Source organism: Osmia lignaria, chromosome 5 (assembly GCF_051020975.1).
Source record: "Osmia lignaria lignaria isolate PbOS001 chromosome 5, iyOsmLign1, whole genome shotgun sequence".
Lineage (NCBI taxonomy): Eukaryota > Metazoa > Arthropoda > Insecta > Hymenoptera > Megachilidae > Osmia > Osmia lignaria.
Window position 1 is genome coordinate 4,009,469 of NC_135036.1, and position 25,202 is coordinate 4,034,670.

Consider the following 25,202-nt stretch of genomic DNA (forward strand, 5'->3'; position numbering starts at 1 on the left):
TTAATTTGTACACCTCATATAGGTATAGTAGGTTCCTTTCTGATCTTTTTTGGATAATGCAGTTACCATTTTCTGGTACTTTAGAAATGCAGAAATTCTTTATACATATATGATAGAAAGATTTTTCAATCAAGATAGAAAAATTTCTACAAAATAAGTTGTAGTGTCGATTACATTTTAATATTTCCATCAGTTTACGAAATTAGTTTTTTTTCAATTATAATTAACACATACATAATACACTAAATGAAAATTAAATAAAAAAGTGTTATTGTAAAAAGTTACATCTTAAAGTCACGAATACGTACCATCGGTAGTTGTTAAAATATTGTCACACTATTCTTAAATTTTTAAATTGATCTTTACTATTTTCCTTCATAATCTTAATACTGTAAAATATAAACTATAGGATCCACTGTTTAATATTTTATATATTTTTATACAGCAATAATTTCGTAAATGACTATATTTTCTCAAAATATCTGAAAATGTGGTTTTTGGACTTGTACTATCTTTAAACTCACTGATTCAATTGGGATAGCTAGTGAATCAGCGCATGAACAATAGAGTGTGATAAACGTGGTTAGCCGTACATACATTGGAAGAAATAAAGCAAGCGCGTACAGTTTTCTCGCGGTTAAAGATACAATCTCAATTGACCTATGGCCCCTACTCTTGGACCTCTCCTCGGCCATCGTTCGCCTTCTGTTCATAAACTCGACCCGTCTTTCCTTCATTTCGCGACGATCGTCCATCGAGGATGAACCGACACAGTGAATTCATCTTCGTTTTTCTGCTCCTGGCCTTGTCCATGGTTTACGCAGAACTCATCCCATGGCGACCGTGTCCTTACCCTGATTGTGAGTATCAATTCAAATAATTCAATTATTTCACTCGCGGGTTAATGGAAAATAAAATTCAAATTCAATAACTCCCTGTGCTTTTTGTGATATGTTAGACATTGACTTGTTTAGAACATTTGTAGCAGAGTTTGATAATAAAATCAAGGTAAAATTTTTATGTAGTTCAAAATCTTTATGTAATGCTCATAAAATTTCAAAAATTTCTCAAATTTATTCGGTTCATTAGAATGTTCTGAATGTTTCAAACAAAAATAATCAGCTTAAGAATAGAAAGCTGGTTATAAATAATTGTCTCATGGATAATCTTCATTAAGATATCTGTTGTATTTTTACCGTCCTGATAATGGAACATTTAATGGAAAAAATACACTGACCTAACTACTATCTTCTAAATATATTTCCATAAAAACAACTTGACAAATTTGAAAATTGAAAATTGTGGACTTTTAGATTCTGAGATTCATACGGAAATCGTTACTTGAAAATTAAACAATAGTAGTTAAACATTTTACCAACTGTACGATATTTTAATTAGCTTTCTCATGATTATGGTGTTCTCGAGTTGATACCAATTTGTGATTATAGTACGTAAATTTTAATATTGTTTTCCTGTGGTTTATTAATATTTACTGTATCAGCTATAAATTGTACTTTAACCCGCGAACAGAGGAGTATAGGTCAATTGAGATTCAAACATACAAGGGTATTAACCTAAAATTAAATGTATAATTTTTAAACGAAAGAGTTTGATGTATTGGAAGAATAATTTTTAAAGGAAAAGAGTCAAATTCAGAAAATGAAATAATATGAAATTGAGGCTTTTTTGATAATCCGCCATCCAATGGTTAAAACGTATAAATTTTTCTGTGTACAGTACTGAAGTAGTCAAATATAAATCTATTTTATGAAGGAAAAAGAACATTTATGAAATATGTGGTCATCAAAGTGCTAATATTTATAAGATACAAGTGCATTGTTTCATTATTTAAGTGGAAAGTATCGTTTATATTTAGTGTATGAATTATAATCAAACGTGTACTGATTATAAAAGATGAATTTCTACAAGAATGTTTATACTTAAGGGTTATTAAATTCAAATGGCTTGATGTAAGAGGATACCAATGTCAATATTTATAAAGCTTAGATATTAACAAATTCATGTTCACATAATTTCTGATACAGAAGTTTCTACTGTTTCAAATTTCTTTTCTAATACAAAAAGAGAGAATTAAAGCTTATGCTATTTATATTTAACAAAAAGCATCAGTTTATTAAATAACTTTATTTAATTTTTTGATACACCTTTAAATCATCAGGCAATGAATATAAATCGTAGATGTATTTATCAATTATTCTGTTAAATACATCGTTTTTCATTTGTTTAAATTGTTTCCAATTTTTTACTACTGTATCAATAAGTAACGCATTTAGTTTTTTATTTAATTTTGTGTTACTATATGTATACATTTCTCCCATGTAAGAAAGAAGGAAACATATTTAAGTATTCTGCTGATATATAATGTAAGATAATTACGCAAACCATAGTGTTTACGTTTCAAAGATAACACTGTTGTCAATAATTATTAATTAGGACGTAAATCCATACAGACATTATCAAAAGTTCGGTACCGTAACAACTAATTTCAAGCCACTGCCTTCAATATACTAAATTTGAAATTTATTAATAGTATTTATTTACTATCTCTTTGATGAAATTTACAAAATATAATCAATTACATATCTAATTGTATTACGTCTGGACAAGTTTTTTTTAATTGGCTTTTCGTAATCAAAAAGTGATCTAATGAAGGAAATTTTATGTTTAATGTGCGGTCATATGAAATTAGTTGAAGTAAATCAAGTTAATATTTTTTAAAGACAGTTAAACTTTCCTTTAACACAGAATATAAAAATGCGCCAACTTTGGAATACCTAAGTCAATGTAATGTCTAATTGTGCATTTATGTGGAGTCATATGTTCTGTGATTTTATAATGCCGATAGATTGCAATACAATTGTGATTAATTAAAACTTTGTTATTGCAAACGGATTTCCTTATTGGCACACTGAATGTATTTAAAAATGCAAATCGTTTGAAAACTAATTAACAAGTAACTATTGATAATGAATGACACAAAATTGTAGATGTTCTTATAATTATATTAGACACCAGATGTCCCCAATTAAAATGCCAAAACTTTGCTGTCGTATAGGGGACCAATAAATTCCTTTGGAGGTTTATTTTTGTTTCATTTTTGAAAAAATCGTAAAACAGAAACAAATGGAAATTTTTGTTTTTTCACTTATTTATTTAGGATATTATCTATTTATTGAAGATGCTATTTAAAATGCCATCAATGGTACAAAAAACTCTCGCAGCAGTGCAAGCATCACTTTTAGTTATAATTGCAGCTAAATTGCTTTGCAATAGCATTGCTTTGAAAAATATTTGGTGTACTACACCACAGATTTAGTCTCTCACGATTAGTTATACTCTTATGTTGATTAGTAACAAATAATAGTATACAGTGTTTTCATTAAATAAATGATAATATGAATAAATAAGTGAAGAAATAAAACCTTTTTTGTTTCTTTTTTATGATTTTGTTCTTCTTAGTTTATTGGTCTTCTACATGGTACTGAAGTTTATTTAAATTGTAGCACCCTGTATAAGGTTTGAAACTTTACCTAGTCTGTGAGTTACAGAAGGTGTTCGACAAAAGTTAGACAAATTTTAATAGATTATTCTGGGGGACAAGATAAGACGAAAATCAAGAATGACGAAATAGCGTTTGCGGCTTTGTCTTTTAGTTATTAGCGTTGAAAGATTCGAGTGAAAAGTGCCTAAAACCAGCAACCTGCATAGCACCGACGATAAAAGGTCGTATCACTAGGGGCGTGTACAGTCACAGCCGAAAGTCATTGAATACTAAAAGCTTATCACCTGCTATTCTTTTTTTTTATTAGAGTAATGATATAAAGTGCTGAAAAATCATTGCCTAGTATTGAACTTTTTTTTTTATCTCAGAGGAAATGTTATAACACACACCATACTCACAAGGGAATGGTCAAAAGGGGATGATAGAGTTGTTCGTCCAGCCTATGTTTATTCGAAAGAGCATGAAACGAGGAGTTTATGGTGCAATTTCTCGGTGCCATTGGCCACGGGTTCAAAAGTTATGGGACTTTGAAATTTTCATATTTTTAAGTGCAAATGATTAGAAAACATGAGAAATCGAAATATGAAATGAAAATTAACTGTAATAGTGACAAAGGCATGAATTTGAGATGATTAAATGATGTTTACTAACAATTAAGATGAGTTTCAAGGAAAATTGCATGTGTGATGGAATTTGCACTTGTGTGATCACTTGCACTTAAAAATATGAAAATTTCAAAGTCCCATAAACCCGTTGCCAATGGCACCCAATAATTGTGCCATAAACTCCTCGTTACATTCTCTTTCGAATAAACATAGTCTGGACGAGCAACTCTACCATCCACTTTTGACCATTCCCTTGTCAGTAAAATGAATACGGGATTGTCTACTGTTCACATGTCATTAAATAATGCAGCACTTAAGAACAGAATAGCACGTGGTGAACTTGTAGTATTCAACGATTGTTGACAATGACTATACAGGCTCCTACTGACGCGACATTCAATCGTCATGCACTTTTTACTTGAATTTTTTAACGTTTATAATTAAAAAACAATGCCGTGAACGCTGTTCCGACATTCTTGATTTTCGTCTTATTTTGATCCCTAGAATCACCCCTTAAAGAATCTCCCACCTGTTGTCAAACACCCTGTATATATAAAAATTATATACTACTGGTATTATTATTACACCTACAAGAATAAAATTAGGTATTAACAAGAAATGTAGGGGAATTACCTTTTCTTACACGCTAATTTGAAGTAAAATATCATGTTATTTATTTATTACATTATCTTTATCCTGTGGGATGTATTGTATAATTCCATAACATATAGTATTGGAAAATCGAAACTTCGTTCTGAAAGGTGATTTAGGTTCTTGGAGTCTCAGAAATGCAAACATTCCGATTTTGCGAAAAATTCCCAAATCGATTAGATCCTACCTCCTCAGGTTCTCATACATCTCTGGCAGCAACATAAGTTGCAATTTCTACTGCCGAAGTGCTACTGTACACTATTTTTAGAGCTACTTTTCAAATTAACTTGTCCACACTCTTGTCATGATTATGGTGGAAGCCATCAACACATCTCTATAACAATCATTATTCACTCAAGTCTTCATAAATTGAACGAACGGCATTGATAACTGTAGCTAGTAGCGAAGTAGACAAGTAAAGATGCAGATTACTGGAGCCACCCCCGATTTCGTTGACCTTCGTATATGTTGTAAAGGGCATAATTCTGAGTAACTTTTTTTTATAACTTAATCGGTGGTTTCTTATATTTCTTAAGATATTTAAAATAGAAGGAGGTACCAGTAATACGTATATTTCATCTCCTATGGAATTACGATACATTCAAATTATGCACTAAATTTATTAAGTAATTTCTACAAATATTAATCAAATAACTTAACCAAACTTAATCCTTGTTTTAAATTCGAAATCAGAACACGAGCAATCGTGACTAAAATTAAGTTATGTTAGATTAAATTAGATTAGATTATTTTACTTTACATGAATTTTTACTAACAATAAGATTTGTCTAAACAACATCTTTTGTTCATCAGTTATCTTCATTACAATCTATCCTAATATCACCTATCTTTATTCATATTCCATACAATTCAAATTTAGCATAATACAACAATTACGAACGGTTTATTTTTTCAATGAAGATAGACTAATTAAGAGTAAATATTTATGTTTGCAAATAGTCATCGAATCATATATTTCAAATTCTGACTTTTTGTTCCGAATCAACTTACAATCAGTGCTGGCGTTAGAGGCAAGGGGGCGCGGTCGGGCAATCATCCAGGGCGCTAGATTTGTAGGGCGCGCCGAGGCCCGCTGTCCTTAGTATGCGAATACAATACATACCAATATTTTCTCATTGTCTCTTCTCTCTATCTACATCTCATATGTAATATTACATATATGCTGCGGCATTTATGTCTACATCTTGCCTAACGCGTTTTTTACCTACATAGATATACAGAGTGTTCGACAACAGGTGGGCAAAATTTTAAGGGGTGATTCTAGGGATCAAAATAAGACGAAAATCAAAAATAACGAAATAGGGCTTACAGCTTTGTTTTCCAATAATTAACGTTTAAAAATTCGAGTAAAAAGCGCCTGAAACCTGCAATCCGCCCAGCACCGACGACTGAACGTCAGGTCAACAGGGGTCGGTACAGTCATAACCAAGAATCGAAGCCGAATGCCGCAGTACCGAGAAACAGAATAGCACGAGGTAAGTTTCTACTATTCAACGATTCTTGGTTATGCCAGTACCGACCCCTGTTGACCTGACGTTCAGTCGTCGGTGCTGGGCGGATTGCAGGTTTCAGGCGCTTTTTATTCGAATTTTTAAACGTTAATTACTGGAAAACAAAGCTGCAATCACTATTTCATTATTCTTGATTTTCGTCTTATTTTGATTCCTAGAATCACTCCTTAAAATTTTGCCCACCTGTTGTCGAACACCCTGTATTTTAATGGGTAATCGTTAATCTTGCCCAGGGCGCCAATATTATTAGATGCTTACAATTAGAAACTATCAGAGACCACCTCTTATGTAAGTTATAAGGAAAAGCTACTCAGAGCTATGTCTTTTACAATATATGTATGTAAAGATCAACGACATTGGGTGTGGTAACAGTAATCTAAATATTTACCGCGAAGTAAAATGTTTTGGACGTAAAATATTGCACCACCAACACGTCCAATATTCATCCAATTTTTCTTCTGCTTCACGTCCAAAACGAAATCGGTCATAAATTAAATTGTTTCCTAATCCTTCAAAACATCGAATCATTCGAATCATTAAAAGGAAAAAATTTAACAATTCATTTCGTAACAAACGCCTCAATATGGGAAAAAATAGTAAAATATCCATATGATGTAAAATAGTAAAAGTCCATGTTTTACGAATTGATTATTATCGAAATAGGTAACTATACCTATTTAGTATGCGGTTTTACTCGGATGTACCATTCTGTTCTGGTTTCCCCTCTATAAATTATTTATACATCAATTATTAGTTCCAAAAACTACATTATAAAATGATCATTCTTTTTTTTCAGCTAATACACCATCAAATTGCACCATACATGAAGTGTATTTAGATCCCTGTAAAGAAGCTGCAGAGGAGAAACCATGTAAAGTAAAAAGAGGAATTACTTCAAACATGACTTTTCACTACACACCTGGTAAGTCTTCTAGCATGTATAATTTTTATCCATTATCCAAAACTTATTTAATTATTTTTTCTAATTACGTATTCCCTTTCGTTATATGCAAAAACTCATATTGAAGTAATATTTTGAAACAGAGATATACCTATATTTGTACTTGGATCAGAAAGAACAAAATTTACATTTTGATTTATCCAAATATTTTAAATAATTTTCGAGAACAAAAATGATAAAGTTTAGGGGTGTTTCTTTCATACCTCCATGTAAAGAGTTGAAATCGTTCCATGTTATTCTTTAGGGAAAAAGCATTCCACACGTGTTGGACATTGTTTATTAAAAAATGATTAAATGAAAAAGTTTAATAAATGTAACAGATGTTATGAATAGTTTCACGAATGCAACATAAATTCTGTTCACATTTGGTTTGGAAATTCTTTTAAAAAGAAATAAATGTTAATTAAAATAAAATCAAGCCGAACATAAATGAATTTTATTTAAAACATTAAATAAATGATTTTATAACACGCTCACTTCGTATGGCGGTGAATACAAGATTTTTACAATGATATATTTATAATATTACTTATATTATAACTTACAAATTATATTATAATCAGGACCGAATTAAATATTATTATTACCTCAAATTACACATTTAATTTCAAAAAACAACTGTAATAGTTTAAAACAATTTCATTCAATATTTTTTGACATAGTATATAGAAGGATTAAAAGAGGAACTCCTAGAAAGTGAGGCCCAGGGATGTTGCCCCCTTACTGTTAGATATCCCCTTCATTCGGCGTTGCATATAATCATTAGTTATGGTCTTATAATTATTAAAATATTTTTTTGAAAATTCCACCTTGCGTTCCTCATCGGGTGGGTAGCACTTGGAGGTAATTCCCATATGAGGAGCACAAGAAAAGGGTTTGAGATTATAATAATTATTACACTTTTCTAAATTATTTCGTTCATTTTATTTTATTTCAACTGCTATTATACCGATTTTGTGTACCTCGTCAGTGCGACGCACATGGAAGTAATCCCAGGCGAGGCACACAAAGGAGACTATGTGTATTTAGTTCTTTCGAATAACATAATTAACCTTCCTTGGAACTATTGCCGTATTTAACTGCGTGTTCAATAAGATACAGGGAGATTCTCTCGGCGCGCAACACAATAGCCGCCCCGCACAATGGAACCCTGCTGTGTTTGCGGGCAAAATGCCCAGGTCAAGTCGTCGGATCCAAAACACACAGAGCAGTCTTGGGTCCGACGACTTGACCTCCTGGGCTTTTTGCCCGCAAACACAGCAGGGTTCCATTGTGCGGGGCGACTATTGTGTTGCGCGCCGAGAGAATCTCCCTGTATATGAAACTATTTCCGTTATGGAAGAGATCTCATAAACACTCTTCGCTACGCGATTAGGCAGTGCTTCGCACTCGGAATCCTTCCCATGCCAACCGCGTAGAACTGAGGAAAACATGATTTTTAGTTATACTTTAATTTGAGTATCTCTCCTCCCTGTAGTACAAGCGCTAGTCGGTTCCTATTCGCGAAATGAATATAGTTAATAAAAAGCGGCATAGACGAGAATGAATGACGGGGAAGATTAAATGATACGAAAAGAGTGTATGATAACCACTGCGAATGTTCGGGAGCCTTTCGAATAAGGGTCGAATAGGGCAATAAACATACACGGTAAGAAATTTCGAGAATTTGCCTGGCAACCGAAACTTTGCCAATTATTTCAAGCGAAGGAATATTTTCGACTAAATTATTAACGCGTTTACAGCCAAAAATTACGGCTGTAGTTCCGAATACGACCGGTCGCCGATCAAGATGAAATTTTCAGGGGAAGGGGGGAGGGGGGAGGGAACCCCAAATATAAAGTGGTATCTTCGGCTTCCTATTAGTTTCCGAGATATTAATTAAAAACTTTCGTACAATGCATAGAATTTTTCCTGTACAGACACAACTAACATTACCGTCTTCGCAGTAGTAAGCTGATATCGTCAAGTGTCGAACAGCTGTTGTCACAGCGGGGGTTTCAACCTGACTATGTATAGGGTGTCTTATTCAAAACTTTGGAGATACGACGACTGTTGTAGCGTTGCCGGCCGCCTTCCGGCGGTCGGAAATTTATCTGCCCTAACCTAACCTACATATAAATCAAATGTGTTTAATTCCTTGAGAATTAGTAGTAAAATATAAAACATAACGTAATGTAACTAAAGAAATGGATTTTACATGGAACACCCTATAGAAACGGAAGCCGATATCGCTATGGTGTCAACGGCTGTTCGACACTTGACGATGACGGTAGTGTTAGTTGCGTCTGTATAGGAAAAATTCTATGTATTGTACGAAAGTTTTTAATTAATATCTTGGAAACTACTAATAGGAAACTGAAGATACCACTTTATATTTTGGGTTCCCTCCACTCTCCCCCCTCCCCCTCAAAATTTCATCTTAATCGGCGACCGGTCGTATTCGGAACTACAGCCGAATAGATAACTCGAAGACAGAGCAAGAGAACAAGGAAGTCAAGAAGGGATGAGAGTTCTGTTAGCGCGTGACGACAAACCAATCACGGAATGGACCGTGCTCTTCGACTCGTACTAGGATTTGCTAGTGATGTCCTCACGCAGGGTACCGATCTCAAGTCGAACCCTGAGACTACGATCACTGACTGAGGCAAATCACTCTTCATCGAAAAATCGTTAGGTACGTGACGTAGAGCCCGTGTAACGTAGAGACTGAGTTTGCGTCGCGATTCGTTTAACTGATTGTTCGGCAAAATACCGACTGCCGGTCAGGCTAGTCGTAGAATTCTCATCTCTTCCGTTTGCCAGATTTTTAGACAACATACAGCAAACTTCCAAAGCGAATATACTTATGTATACTTCTATCTTATATTTTTCACCATTGTGCTTGGTAAGTTGTCCATTCTTTCTTTTAATGATGAGTAGTTGATCTTAGGAAAAACAGGAAAGTTAAGATATTTCAGTTCTGAACTATTAATCAAAAGAAAATTTTGATTTATTTCTTGCTCTAGTAGGTGAACGCGTTATATTGATTGCCGTAACTTTCAACAAAGAAAAAGTAACAATAAATATCTATCCCAACCCTTTCTTCATCCCCAACTTATTTTTATACCTATTAAGGAATTTTAGGATTTTAGGATCTTAATTTCAGGATTTCAGAATTTTAAAAAAATCTGATCAAACCTTCGATTATATTTATGTTGATTGTAAAAATTTATAAAAGTTGCAAATAACGTAAATATTGAAAGTACGTCTTCAAAGGGTTAGAAGATTAATTTGAAATCCCACTAACGATGGCCATATAAAAGAAATGTATAAATTGTTATTCTGTAGACTTCTCGTCAGACAAGATGAACGTCCGAATTTTCTGGGCTAGTCAAGTAATGGATATTCCATTTTTGGGAATGGACCCCGATGCTTGCTTATCAACCACGTGTCCAGTCGAAGCAGGACAAAGATACGTGTATCATGCGGAAATACCAATTCTGAAAAAATATCCTGTTGTAAGTATGCAACACCATTCTATTTGTATACCTATTATTCTTAACATTTTCATCTTAACAAAGCTAATCAAAAATTACATTTGCTATCAGTAAAATAAATATTCCTATTAGCAACAAATTGTTTATTTTACTTAATTGCAATATAAAAAAGTTGCATATACAGTGATCTATTTATTAAGACCTTAAAACATTAAAATTATAAATATTTTATTTATTATTTCATAGATTATTCCTTTATTAAATACAGTTATAAATGTTAATAAGGTGGGTTATTAAATATTACAGGTCTGCGAGAATTTTAAAATTTCGGTACCCGATATTCAGATCGGGTCAGGAATTACCAGAATTTTAAAAATTGTTTCGGAACAAACTTCGTTGTGGATTGAAAGTATTTACAAAAAGCAGTATCTAGTTTAGTCTGAGCCGACTAAAACAAATTTTGACCCGATCTGAGTATCGAGTACTAAAAATTTGTAAATTCTCGCATATGTGTATATTTTTAAGAACCCAAACCGATTCGATATCCTCGAGTTTTCGCACCTGAGTATCGGGTACCAAAAATTGGCAAATTCTTGCATATGTATATATTTTTAAGAACCCAAACCGATTCGATATTCTCGAATTCTCGCACACCTTTATAAATAAATACGTACTCTTGAAATCAATTTCTTTCTTTTTCCCAAGAGCTTTGAAATTTGAGAAATATTAATTTATGTCGTAAAATGAAATTGCTTCTTCCGTTATTGTGAATTTATTAGATTTAAAAACTATGTATTTACTGCTTAAACTTTCTGCTTAATATTAATGATTATTATTAACGATAACGATAAGTACAGTAATGCTTCGAAATAAGCAAGTGGCTCGGGACCGAACAGTTGCTTATTTCGAAGCAGGTACCTATTCGGCTTGACTTTGTTCTTGAAACGGGACGATAGAAAACGCGAGAAACGAGTGAGAGATCCGAGGTAGCGGCAAATCATAAAGTGATCGGTCGAGCAGCGATGTTATTTTTTGGACAAGGATAGAATATAACATGCCCTCTCATTCTCGCACTATGCTTTATTTCGAAGCAAATATACCAGACTGAGAAAGCATTATATATATTCCATCCTTCTTCTACTAACCGATGTCACTGCTCAGTCGAGCGTGAAATTTATTACCCTAAACATCGGCTTCGCGCTTTGATGGACCTCTCACTCGTTTCTCGTACCTCTCACTTTGCGGGCGACTTCAAACAAAGAAGAGGGGATAGCGACTTGCTTATTTCGAAGCAGAGACCACTTGCTTATTTCGAAGCATTACTGTATAACGTGTACATGAAATAATAAGGTCCGCCAGTTATGTTATTCTGACTTATCATTTCGACAATTCGAAAATTAAATAGTTTGAGTACTTAAACGTAAACTACAGTATAGACTCGTTATAAGCAAAACGCTCGGGACCGGACTTTTGTTTATAACGTGTAGTTCCACCATTGTTTGATATTTGCCGACTGCTTCGAACGTAGAAAAGGACAGCGAGTGAAAAAGAGGACGGAGCGAAAACAAACCGTTCTATGTCAGTGAGGCAACACTAATGCAACAACGTAAGTTTGTTATTTATCATTTTTTTTCTATAAAACTTTTTCCATGATATTTCTGACATTTTTGTAATTAAAATGATACCAAACACGATATAATTCGGACCATATTTACCGTGTAAACTAGTTACAACCAAACGCACGGAACTGTCTTTCGAAATCCTCGCACATTGTGTTTTGCATCGGACCGAACAAATATACACGGTAAGTATGGTCCGAATTATATCGTGTTTGGTATCATTTTAATGAGAAAAATGTCAGAAATATCATGAAAAGTTTTATAAAAAAAAAAATGAAAAATAACAAAGTTAATTTGCCTCATCGACATAGAACGGTTTGTTTTCGCTCCGTCCTCTTTTGCACTCAAGGTTCTTTTCTACGTTCGAAGCAGTCGGCTAACATCAAACAATAGTGGAACTACACGTTGTAGGCAAAAGTCCGGTCCCGTGCGTTTGGTTGTAACTAGTTTACATGGTAAATATGGTCCGAATTATATCGTGTTTGGTATCATTTTAATTAGAAAAATGTCAGAAATATCATGGAAAAAGTTCTATAAAAAAAAAATGAAAAATAGCAAAGTTAGGTTGTTGCATTACTGTTGCCTCACCGATATCTGATCCAAGATCATGTTACGCTACTCGGCGGGCGAGCTTCGAGACGTCTCGAGGGGTATACCCCCCAGTGGTGGGGATGGTTTCTTTGCAAATATCGTACAGATCTTTTTAGCTTATAACGAGTCTATACTGTATTTCAATTATTTGGCGTTTGTCGAAACTTTAGGGTAGGCGGCACTTCTTTTGTGGCGCGTAGCGAAAGAATCATCCTGTAAGTCCATTTTTTAAGATACATATGTATGCAGGGTGTTCAGAGATTTACTAGCCAGTGTTTTTCTTGTAAACGGTAAATATAAGAACAAAATGAAAGAGGAAAGTTTAATACTGTTTTTTTTAATGATGCATATAAAAATCTTTCATGTTTATACGATTTGTTGAATAACGACTATATTTGTTTCAGAGAACGTATGACGTCAAATGGAAAATCTGGGGTGAGCAAGAACAAGAATGTTGCTTCATGTTTCAATTTAAAATCGTGAAATAATATCAGCTATATGTGAGACGTCCAATCGCGACAATTCAATCTGCGATTTTATCAATTAATCAAATAAACAAATCATTACGACTATGAAAGTGTATTCTTATTTCTTCTTCTTCCATTTTTATACACACTACCTGCTAATTAAGGAGAGAATCCCAGTTAAAAGATCGAAACATTTTTTTCTTCCATAAGTCAATTGTTTAGTGCTTCTGGAAGACTTTGCAAAAATTAATAGTTAATATTTTAAACGTAATCCCCTCAAAATCACTTTATTCAAACCGGTATGTAATATAACTCAAAAAGTATTTCGTGAACTTGTAGAAAAGAAGCTTTTTTCGCGAATATCTCGCAAACCAATCGAGTCCGAGATATTTAGAGGAAAAAAGTTTCTTAAAATGTCGAATTTTACAACATATTCAAAAATGATCGGAATCGGAGGGAGTCCGATTTGATTACAAAAGGGCCGACTTTTCTACTTCATCAAATATTTTTTGAGTAATCAATTGATTTTTACGAATGCAAAAAAGCAAACTTACTTTCTTCGTGTAATGAAGCTCTAACACCAGTTGAAATTGTTTAATTTTTTCATAATGTTACACACCAGGTATGATACAGGGTTGGGTCACTTACATACATAGGAACATCTATACATATACATATATATCCGTTATTTATGATTTTATAGAAAAAGTGACTTTATAAAAAGGTATTCGTATGGCTACACCTGCCATTTGAAGCTAGATAACTTCGTTCGCAGGACTTTTTTCATAAATCTATAAATAAAGAAGATATTTAGGTATTCCCATTTAAGTGATCTATTCTGTATATTGATGACGATTTAAAAAAGAAATCATAAAATTTAATGTGATTAGATGCTGATTGTATATCTTTCCTACAATAAACTTTCTAAAACAAAAAAGGAATGTTATTCCTCATCTCCAATCATAGTCAGTGATTATTTGGCAGAAATAAATATTCAAAGCATATCTGATTATACTGTTGAAAGATTAATATTAGACGATTCTCTAATAAATCATTCAGAACAATTATCAGAAAAGTTAATTTTTATTTTTAATGAGGTTATTTTTAAATGAGGTTATCGTTGTAATTTTTATCCCCTTGATTGTATGGTACATAATGTGGTACATTGTACATTGTGGTACATGATGAATTTTAATACACGTTCTGTCCGTTCCCTAGCAAAATTATGTCTGAACCGAATGCATATTATACGACAGTCAATGTTCAATTATGTTTTCCAGGATCTGCTCAGCTGTCAGCTGTTCGAAAGCAAAACACGTGCTTGGAAAGTTGATATTCTAATTTTCAATTGCTTACATCTCGGAAAGGATTTCGTTAATAATTTCGTTAATAAGCCTTAACTAACATTTTGGCAAAAGAAAGAGTTATTCAGAATCACCTCAGCAACCACCCCTCCACGGAATTCGATCTAGTTCTGAGACACCCTGTATGTATAACGAGTATATTGTTATAGGTATCCTCACCTACAACTTCCGTGCTTCTTCTTTCCGTTCAATCCTGCCTCTCCCATGGTGGCAATAATGCGAAAAGTTCCTGGTAACTTCCTGACTCTCACCTTTTTTTTACGCGCCTTCATTCTAACATTTTCTTTCAGCATTTCTTTCAGATCATCTTTACTCATCTTTACTCATCTCGACCAACTTCAAGGAAAACGCTCATAAGCATACATCATCGACATCTGGAATAAAACCTCGACCAACCGGTTCCACCACATACTTCAAAAGCAAAATGTTGTTCAAAATTACACCCCCTACCACATATCCAAAAATTATTAAGATCGGAGTGGAAAGCAAACTTTTAAATAATTATCCAAATATTTGCAAAATATGTTAATAATTTTTGTAATATCTTATTAGTTGCTTGAGTCTGAAATGCATTTTTATTGCTTTGTTTAAATAATTGTATTATTCTAGAACATAAACTATAAAATACTACCAAAGGATTCATAAATTTTAACATTAGGGTTTTTACTATGACTTACTAATGATGATAAGGTATTTAATGAAAGTAGGGAGAGAAAAAAAGAAATCCGCTGCGGATAGGATTCGAACCTATGCGGGAAAAACCCATTGGATTTCGAGTCCAACTCCTTAACCACTCGGACACCGCAGCTTGTAACAAAGATTTTTCAAAGTTAACTTGAAAAAGATAATGCAATATTTTTAACAATATCATATAAAATTAATTTTATTATAACTCACTAAACAACAACAAACTTAACACTTGAATAAGAGTAATAAATTAAGTAACTTATTGCAACATACTTTTTCGATATCATAATAGAAATTTAGAAATATAACCACTAAATCATATATTATTAAGCTTAATTTGGATAAACAAACAACACAATTGTTTCAAAATAATTCCCTTCGTTACATTTTATATATGTATGTACTTTGAAATTTATATAAATGAAAACCAAGTAATAGTTTAAAATTGTTTTCTATTTATATCAAATTCTAAAATAATAAATCTTAGAGTACAATATATTTAAATTCTTTTTCCAACTTTTGAAAAATGTGTTTATTTTTTATGCGTAACGAAATAAGTAACGATAGTCACCATGGTATTCATTTTAGAACGTACTGCTTTTGCCACCTAGTGACAGTCTTTGAAAATATAATAACCGTAAACCTACCTTGAACTTAATTGATAAACTACATCTGGAAAGAACAAATAATGTAAAAAAAAAAAATTTTAATTAAGTAACATGATTAGAACTTAACCCTTCTATATTAGTATGTGCTTTGTAAACACGGTTCTTGCAAAGTATGATCTGAAAATTACAGAAACTCTCATATAATACACTACTTTTGATAAATGGTTTTGGTACAACACGATGTAAAAATTGTAGGAACTTTTGTATAATACAAAATTTAAGATAAAATTAATAAAATATCCTGTGCAGTACACTTTTCTGTAACATATTGTCATGGAAGAGATATCCTCGAAGTAGCTTCGTTTATAATACCATAGAGGGTGATTCTGACTATGTGCTAACAAAGAGCCAGTATGCAGCTTTGCCCCAAGTAAAATTAGAAAAATCTGCATTATTGAACTGAAAGGAAAATTCATTATTATTTATCAAGTTCTGTAGTTTGACTGTATGATTTTCCCGCAAATAGAGTAAGCAAGCAAGTAGATGGACGAGCGTAGATTAATTGATAATTATAAAACAAAATTAATTTTTAATGTATGCAATTTTTTTATTTCGTAGAAAAACATTTATTGTTTCATGAAAGCAACATTTTTTATGAAAATTTGTTTTGTACACAAAGAATATTTTGTAGTGCTTGCTTACGTTACCACCATGTGCTAATCGTAGATTTTAGAAGTAAACTTGTATTTAGGCGTACTGCACAAAAGTATATAATTTATAAACAAATATGTAAACAGAGAAACATGTAAGTTCGTTCTATCACCCATCTACTGGTAATAGGAGTTATAAGTACAATTTTCATCATTTTATGCTTGAATAAATTAATTTCTTTACATGCAATTAATTTTTTCTTTAAATTTATACAGTTATATGGGCACAGTTTCTGATTTTTTTTTTATAAAATAAATATTTGCATTTTATTTTTACAGCATTTGTATTGTTTTATTTTTTTCAATAAAACACTAAGATTTTTAACCGACTTCGGAAAAGGAGGAGGTTACTCAATATATATTTTTTTTAAATGTATGTTCGCCGATTACTCCGAGACGAATGGATCAATCGGAGCGAAACCTTTTGCATCTTATAGAGTATAACTCCCGATTGATCCTGTTAAAAAACATTTTGCATTATTTCATTCCTAACGAGCTTTATCGCAAAAAACGTAATGCTACATTTATATTTTTCGGCTGATCGATGATCTCACTTGCAAAAACTTATGGAATTTTTTGTTAATAACTATTGTCATAGCAAAAAACCTGTTCCTTGATGTTAGTCTCCAAGGAATGTAATGTTCGCGATGAAACCTTTCACATTTAGTAGGAAATATTTCTAAATTCGATCAATATATTTTTTTTTTTTTTGATTATGGTTATTAAACGCACACCAACCAATAAAAATGCAAAACCACCTTACGATATCCTACAAATACTGTGTTACGTTCCGAACAGAAATTTTTACAAATTTTTCTTTGTTTTTTTTTTACATCGACCGGATGTGATTCGACAATGCATATAGCATTCTGGGAACTCCCTAAACGAACGCAGAAACGGTCTTTGATGTTTTTAAGATAGTCTATCTTTTGGATATTCCTTCCTTGAAATCAACGTGGTACCACACTCCGAAAAATACAGATCAGTTTCACTTCTAAGTATCACCGGATGTAAACCCGAAACTCCATTCGTGTGATCCGATAATGCTGAGCATTCTGAAACGTTCCTTATCGGCCTCGCGAAGATGATCAAAATTCTTCATACATATATACAGGGTGTTCGACAACAGGTGAGCAAAATTTTAAGGGGTGATTCTAGGAATCAAAATAAGACAAAAATCAAGAATGACGAAATAGCGTTTGCGGCTTTGTTTTACAGTAATTTACATTTAAAAATTTGAGTTAAAAGCGCCTGAAACCTGCAATCCGCCCAGCACCGACGATTGAACGTCAGGTCAGCAGGGGTCGGTACAGTCATAACCAAGAATCGAAGCCGAATGCTGCATTACCGAGAATCAGAATAGCACGAGGTAAGTTTCTACTATTCAACGATTCTTGGTTATGACTGTACCGACCCCTGCTGACCTGACGTTCAATCGTCGGTGCTGGGCGGATTGCAGGTTTCAGGCGCTTTTAACTCAAATTTTTAAACGTAAATTACTGTAAAACAAAGCCGCAAACGCTATTTCGGTATTCTTGATTTTCGTCTTATTTTGATCCCTAGAATCACCCCTTAAAATGTTGCCCACCTGTTGTCGAACACCCTGTATAATAATTCAAATTCTCTATTAATTTAATAAATTCTGTAATACATACTGTATTTCTTCCACGCCAGTCAGTCCAAGTTGCGAATTCAAAATTTTATTTATCATTTGTCTAGATTTAGCAATTTGTGTTAATTTTGAAAAATATATATTCCTTTTCATGATGTTGCGATTGGAACGAATTTTGTTAAAAATTGATTGTACTGTAATGATTATCGACATTTTGATTATAACAGGAAGAATAAAGGAATATACTCGAATTAGAAAGAGTAAGATTAAACGGAGAGGGAAGCGCACATATCCCTACTGCACTTAACGATTAACTAATCACGGCTCCTCACTCCTCACGCATCAACCTCGCGGCCTAATTTGTTAGGCGCACGGTAACGCAATGTAAACAATTTCGGACTAGGCTCACTCTGGTCTTCCCCGAGGGTGCCAAGTTGCGACACTCTTTGACGTACAATCGCGAGGTGCGTGTCGGATAGATCCGTGGAGTGGTTTAGAGACGGGTTTTGTCGTTAGTTTGTTAAAGAGACAAATATGGCAAAAGACTCTAATTTCAGGTATAAAAGTCTTCAATTCGATTTGTTTTTATTATTTTTCAGTTTTATTTCTCTTATTTCTTTTTATACATATATATATAAATATATTCAGGTAATTTTAGTTTAATAGATTTTGCAATAGTTCGGGAGTTTCAAAATTTCAAGCAGTGCAGTAGCTGATTGTGTGTGTTCTTTTCTTTCTTCAGGAATCAGGCATTTTAGCAGACGATTAGCAGATCATAGAGTTTCAGAACCATTCGCAAATACATGTATATATTTTGGTGAGTTATTTTCTCCTTTACTCTTCCAGTTTTTATTTTATGAATAATTTAGCAAGTAATTTCCAATAGCCAGTAATTAACTCTGGGATTTCCCTAAAACTGGAAATTTCCAGTCGTAAAAGCGGCCCTATTGTTGCGGTAAGTGCCACAGCGGTTATTTTTTGGGTCTGCCGTTCCTTGCGTACAACCCCGCTATGACACTTACCGCAACAATAGGGCCGCTTTTACAACTTGCCACTCAAATCGAGACACATCTACTGAAAATCGGGAAATTTGTAAACGTTATATCTTGAAAACTAATTAAAATCGAGTGTATACATTAAAGCTTAATAAATTCGTCTTGAGAAGCACTATCACGTGAACTAAAAAAAAATATATAGTTCCATTTGAAAAACGAAACTTGACCATCATATCTCTTAAACTAATAATGCAAAAGATTTTGCACTTCGGCCAAAACATAGGCCCTCTTTTACCGTGCAATTCCCTTATCAACAATTTTTTGTATCATTAATAGTTACGGAATAACGGAATTATAACTCTTAAGCTGGGACACCCTGTACATCCGGTAGCGTTCCGAGCACACACGCGTGCGCCGCACGTAACAACCTCTTTACTTATCTATTTAAAATTTAAATTGTTCGTTAGATTGTGCGTTAGATTAACCTACCCTCAGCAAAGCTTAATCCAAAATTAATGAAAATCTATTTGTGTAAATTAAATTGTTCGCAATATCAAGTTTGGTTTTAAATGATAATATCTGTCAGAATAACTAATTGATAGTATTATATCTGTTAATTTTGTTATCTGTTAATAATTCAATACAATGGTCACGTTATGATGTATCAAGAAATGAATGTCGCGTTATTTTGAATGCTCTTTGATACGTGTTTCATCTAAATGTATTTGTCGTGTTAAACACGAATTCGATAATAAATACCTGCAAAAGATAGCACAGCGGCGAGGTAAATCTCTATCACCTTCACAAATCTGACATAATCAAAATAGAACTTGTAAGAAATTTCCGTTTCTAAACTACGTTCTATAGAATATTAATGATCAAAGGTATTAATATTTCAGAAGCAAAATATCTATTAAATAGTAAACGAAATACTTGTAACTTTAATATTGCGAAGTTTTAGTTAATAGATTGCTTTATTTGTCATTTTTAATAAAATACAATAAACAATTGATTTCTAATGGCTATGTTTGCTCTATTTTTTTTTGCTTTTCTTTTCTAAAATCCAGAAACGTAATATATGCCATTAGATCTGATAATTCTTCAATAACATTTCATATCTTGTTGGAACATTAAAAATTGATAAATTGGGTGATTCACAAATATCATATTTACGCATCAAAAATATGTACTGTAATGGAAGTGATAAGAACGGCAAGGAAGTGGAAGAATTGGCCACCACCGAAATTCGTTGATATTTTATAATCAGTCAATTGACTATATAAAGGGAATCGACAATTCTGCCACATAGTCGTGATCAAATTGCTAACCAAAATTTTTGGAAAGTTTTATATCTCGAAGACAAAATGAAGGGTATGCTTGTTTCACAATATTCCACTTCATGAATATCATGTAATTTATTATTGTCTTTTTATAATATTTTCTTTGTCATCTCTATTTCAATTAATAATTTGATTAATAAACAATACGGAAAATTAAAACAATAGGCAATCAATGTAGATGGAAGAAATAATTCAAAATCATTGAATGTTAAAAGTTTTTAGAGTGCATAGCACTTATTAGACAAAAAAATCATAATAAATATGGGTACAAAAATCATCAACCCATTAATAACTCCAAATATTCAATTTTAAATAAATATTGGGCTTGTACTTATCACTACGAAGTAAAATAAATATTCGAATACTATCACACTTAAACAAAATCATTTCAGTAATTATTTTCAATAGTTCTTGCTTAAAAGATACCAATTTATGTCGAGTGCAAAGGGTTCAAGTTTTAATAGAACTTCCCCCCGTGCGTTTCGTTCATGTAACATTATTATCCCAATATATAAGAGCAATTAGATTTGTTATTTACATTTTTCAGGATTATTTTTCATCACCATTGCCGCGTATATTGCCTACATTGTATATGCTGAAGACTTGCCGACCGTGCATTGCCCGCAGTACGACGAAAATTCAGATGGGCCAATCTATGCTCCACACCCGTGCAATTGCGGCGCTTACTACCTTTGCTTACCACCTCTACATAAGCCCATGAGGTGCGAGTTGGGTTTACACTTCAACAACGCCACGAAGAGATGCGATTATCCATGGAAAGCAAATTGCAAGCTTCATCCTAAATGCTCGAAATCCGAGATTCTAGATGACGTAATGTCTCAAGAAGAAGTAGTATCTCAATAAGAAGCGGGAGTAGTATCCTAGGAACAACAGGGAGTACCACAGGAACAACGAGGAAAATTATCTGCTGCCTTCTTCCACTAAGAAGTATTCTAAATCTACTTTCTTAAACATAATGTGTTTAATGTTCTAGCGTGTACGTTATTCATGTACTTACATATGATATAAATTAAAAATTTTCACACAGCATATCTTTTTTATTTTGAGCTTGAGAAACCTTTTATGCACCGCCTGCCTTAATAATGAAGAATCATTATGCATTTAGTAATTAGTAAAATAGGGATTAGGCTCAGTTTGAGGTCGAGGATTCCATTTTTATTGTAAGGTTGAAGCAATGTTTATTAGTGTGTAACGTCACAAAGGGACTTACTTACTATGTACTTACTTTGTTAGGGATATAGGTTCGTGTGGTGCGCGGTTAAGAAGTGAAATTGAAACGTTAATGCGTTTCATCAATTGTTTATTATTGATTGAATAGTAATGAATTAATCAATTAACGAAATATTAATCAAATAGTCCTTTAGATTAGATTCTGCCCTAGAGAGGAAATATAAAAGAAAATAATATCATTAATATTAGAATAGAATTCGCTCTAAATGAAAATATAAAGAAAATATTGTTATTAAACGCAGTTGAATATTATAATACGCGACTTAATCTAAAGATACGGCTATCACTCTGATTTATCAAACAATTATTTAACTAATTGGAAATAATTATGATCAATGACTTGTACGGGTCCGACAGACATTATTAAAGGAGTTTTCTCTACAGGCCGCTGATCGGTTTCTAGTACCACTAGAGCTGTATCAGGCAGGCCGTATTCAAAAAGCTCGGGTTCTCGCTAGTTCATTGAACTTGATAGCGAACCTTCTGATGCTTGGATAACACGTTGCGAACCATGAGTAAAGTACCCCAGGTCTATCGACGTCATCCGTACTTGCTATTGATAAAAAGATATTGCTAACGAATTAACCTAAGTTTCTCTGCAGCTATTGCTCTACCTAAAGGCTGATTCAGATACGGCTAGTAATTTAGTCGAGTGGCGAGTAACTACTTACTACTAAACCGTTTAGCGCATAGAAAAGTGTCCGGACTAGTACAGTTGAGCTTTGGAAATCGAGAGTACAAGATACATCGCTTAACTAAAGAAATGCGTCCGGACAGGTCTGTTCGGGTTCGGGAGCCTAGTTAGTGGTAGGGGAAGCCTAGTCAGCGATGAGAAAAGCCTAGTTAGTGGTGGGGGAAACCTAGTCAGTGGTGGAGGAAGCCTAGTCAGTGGTGGGGGAAGCCTAGTCAGTGATGGCGGAAGTCTAGTTAGTGGTGGGGGAAGCCTAGTCAGTGGTGGAGAAAGCCTAGTCAGTGGTGGGGGAAGCCTAGTTAGTGATGGGGGAAGCCTAGTTAGTGGTAGGGGAAGGCTAGTCAGTAGTGGGGGAAGCCTAGTTAGTGGTGGGGGAAGCCTACTCGACTAGAAAAATCCAATGAAACGGATCTACTCGACTAAATCGTTTTACTATTGTAAACTACTCGACTAAATTACTAGCCATGTCTGAAGCAGCCTTAAGTAAGCTAGCGTTGAGATAACCCTCGGTCGTAGCTGTACTATCACAGTGTTAACTGCATTCGACCTAAGTGGAAACCGTTCTTGAGCGTGGTCGAAACCAAACTGACTTTGCTCCGCGTGGTACACCTCTATTTATACCCGAAATTCTGTTGACAAAGCACGATTTCCGTAAATTTCCGAAAATTTTGTTATGGTTTTTTTCTACTTCTCGAAATTTTGCATGCGCTAGTACGTGCCCCCTACTCTTCTTTCTGATGCAAACATCTCTACTACTCTCTTTAACACAAGCTTCCCTACTGCTTCTATTAACGCAAGCGTGCACGCCATCTAATGCTACGAGATTTTACTATTATACATTAATTATCGACTAAAAATTACTTATCATAAAACTAAATTGACAGCGGGACGTTACAAGTGCGATAGAGTATTAAAATTAAAGGATTTTTACTTTTCAATCGTCTTCGAATCTCTAAGGAACTAATATGATCAAATCATATCGCGATTTATCAATGGAGCTTGTTATCTGAACTCAACTAATGAAGTGAATCATCTTACAACTATAATATATTTCATTTGCATAACTATAGCTTGTTTTTCATAAATTGATTTCTCGCGTATAAAAGGTATAAGGTAAGGTCATAAAAAACATAATATAGTGCCGAAAATAGGAATAGGATATAGGAATAGTGATATAGGAATAGTAGGCTTCATAATTGGCTTCATATTTGAAAGTTATCGTTATATACTAAATTTAAAATAGTTCCTAAACGGAATATTCATCTCGTGTAAAGCAAGCATAATGAGTAGTAACTTTCGAATGATAAGGTGGTTAGTAACATGATAGGATCTTCTTCCCCTATATCCCTTTATTTCTTTAGGGATAATTACTCTTTGGCAGTATATGTACATCATACCATCGCTTTATTATTATTACATTTACTAACATCGTACTTATACACATATATGCACAGTTTACCATGATTGGGGTAACTAGAATTTTGTCTGGGGGTGAGCTACGCCCAACAGAAACTTCGGAATTTTGGAAGTTTGAAATTTCATTTTCAAAATTCAGAATTCTGGAGTTTTGGAATTCTGAAATACTGCAATTTGGAACTGTGGAATTTTAGAATCTTAAAGTTTCTAAATGATGAGTGGGTCAGTTCACGTTTTTGAGGGGGACAGACCCATCCTAGTTCCTGCTTAGTTACGCAAATCTTTACCACATTTTTCATGTTTTATCGTAATTTACTATTCAAACATATATATCGTTTAGTTTATTTACAGTGTATATGTATAGTTTCGAAACATGTTTCGTATAATTTCGAAACAACTTAAAGAAAACGTTCCGATAATAAAGTATGTATTACACTTTCCTCTTACATAAATCGCTTCAAAAATGGTAATAAATAAGTGAAAATGTGACTTGTTAAACTTTTGCAAGTGTTCGTAATTCAGTGGCACCGTACTATACATTCCGACACTACATGCGTTGCCATAAAAACTGCTAGTTCGGTATATTTTTAAATATGAACTGGTTTATTATTAACGAATAATATCTGTAGCTGCTATTGAATTATATAAAGTGTTTCCTCATATTTGAAAAATTAAATCGAAAAAATATAGCAATCGGAACGAGCAGCATAAAGCGTAGAAAGTTTTAGCTGAAAATAGAAACATAAAAGAAAAACGAACAAAAAAAATTTATCTTCTACTAAAATTTGTCAAACATTTAAAAAAAAATTAAAAATGATAAAGATATTTAAGTGGTTTCCTTCAGCTGGAATATCTTATAGCGCTAAACATGCTATTTCAAGTAATTTGTCCAATAATCTTTTCATCCTACACAAATTTACATTCGCATTTCGAGTAATACCTTCTCCGCTCTTATGGATAAAAAATTATGTCATCGAACACGACAGATTCACCATACCAAAAATAGCAACAGCTTAGACGAATTTCGAAAATTCGACGCGAAGTGCTATTACGTTAACTGTTTTAAACGTCGCACAGTGGAACAAAGTGAATTGAAATTGATC

The 25,202-nt window shown here is 33.3% G+C and overlaps 2 protein-coding genes, 1 long non-coding RNA gene and 1 other non-coding gene across 4 annotated transcripts; 3 read left to right on the forward strand and 1 right to left on the reverse strand.

The window, feature by feature from the left end:
• The first annotated feature begins 699 nt into the window (after nucleotides 1-699).
• Nucleotides 700-13,535, forward strand: LOC117609895 (MD-2-related lipid-recognition protein). The gene is made up of 4 exons (XM_076688501.1): nucleotides 700-860; nucleotides 7,108-7,233; nucleotides 10,600-10,769; nucleotides 13,363-13,535. The coding sequence occupies exons 1-4, from the start codon at nucleotides 761-763 to the stop codon at nucleotides 13,444-13,446; spliced, it is 480 nt and encodes a 159-aa protein (XP_076544616.1). The 5' UTR covers nucleotides 700-760; the 3' UTR covers nucleotides 13,447-13,535.
• A 1,980-nt stretch (nucleotides 13,536-15,515) lies between these two features.
• On the reverse strand, nucleotides 15,516-15,597 carry TRNAS-CGA (transfer RNA serine (anticodon CGA)). Its single transcript has one exon. It is a non-coding gene; the product is annotated as a tRNA-Ser (tRNA).
• Nucleotides 15,598-18,390: 2,793 nt separating this feature from the next.
• LOC143305314 (uncharacterized) lies at nucleotides 18,391-20,315 on the forward strand. Its single transcript, XR_013062199.1, has 3 exons — nucleotides 18,391-18,963; nucleotides 19,149-19,223; nucleotides 19,738-20,315. It is a non-coding gene; the product is annotated as an uncharacterized LOC143305314 (long non-coding RNA).
• Nucleotides 20,316-20,629: 314 nt separating this feature from the next.
• LOC143305313 (peritrophin-1-like) lies at nucleotides 20,630-21,791 on the forward strand. The gene is made up of 2 exons (XM_076688309.1): nucleotides 20,630-20,772; nucleotides 21,289-21,791. The coding sequence occupies exons 1-2, from the start codon at nucleotides 20,766-20,768 to the stop codon at nucleotides 21,603-21,605; spliced, it is 324 nt and encodes a 107-aa protein (XP_076544424.1). The 5' UTR covers nucleotides 20,630-20,765; the 3' UTR covers nucleotides 21,606-21,791.
• The last annotated feature ends 3,411 nt before the right edge of the window (nucleotides 21,792-25,202 follow it).

Coding starts and splice junctions, on each gene's coding strand:
- LOC117609895 (XM_076688501.1), top strand. CDS start 761: ATGAACCGACACAGTGAATTCATCTTCGTTTTTCTGCTCCTGGCCTTG. Junction 861..7,107: donor ACCGTGTCCTTACCCTGATT/GTGAGTATCAAT, acceptor CTTTTTTTTCAG/CTAATACACCATCAAATTGC. Junction 10,770..13,362: donor TTCTGAAAAAATATCCTGTT/GTAAGTATGCAA, acceptor TATTTGTTTCAG/AGAACGTATGACGTCAAATG.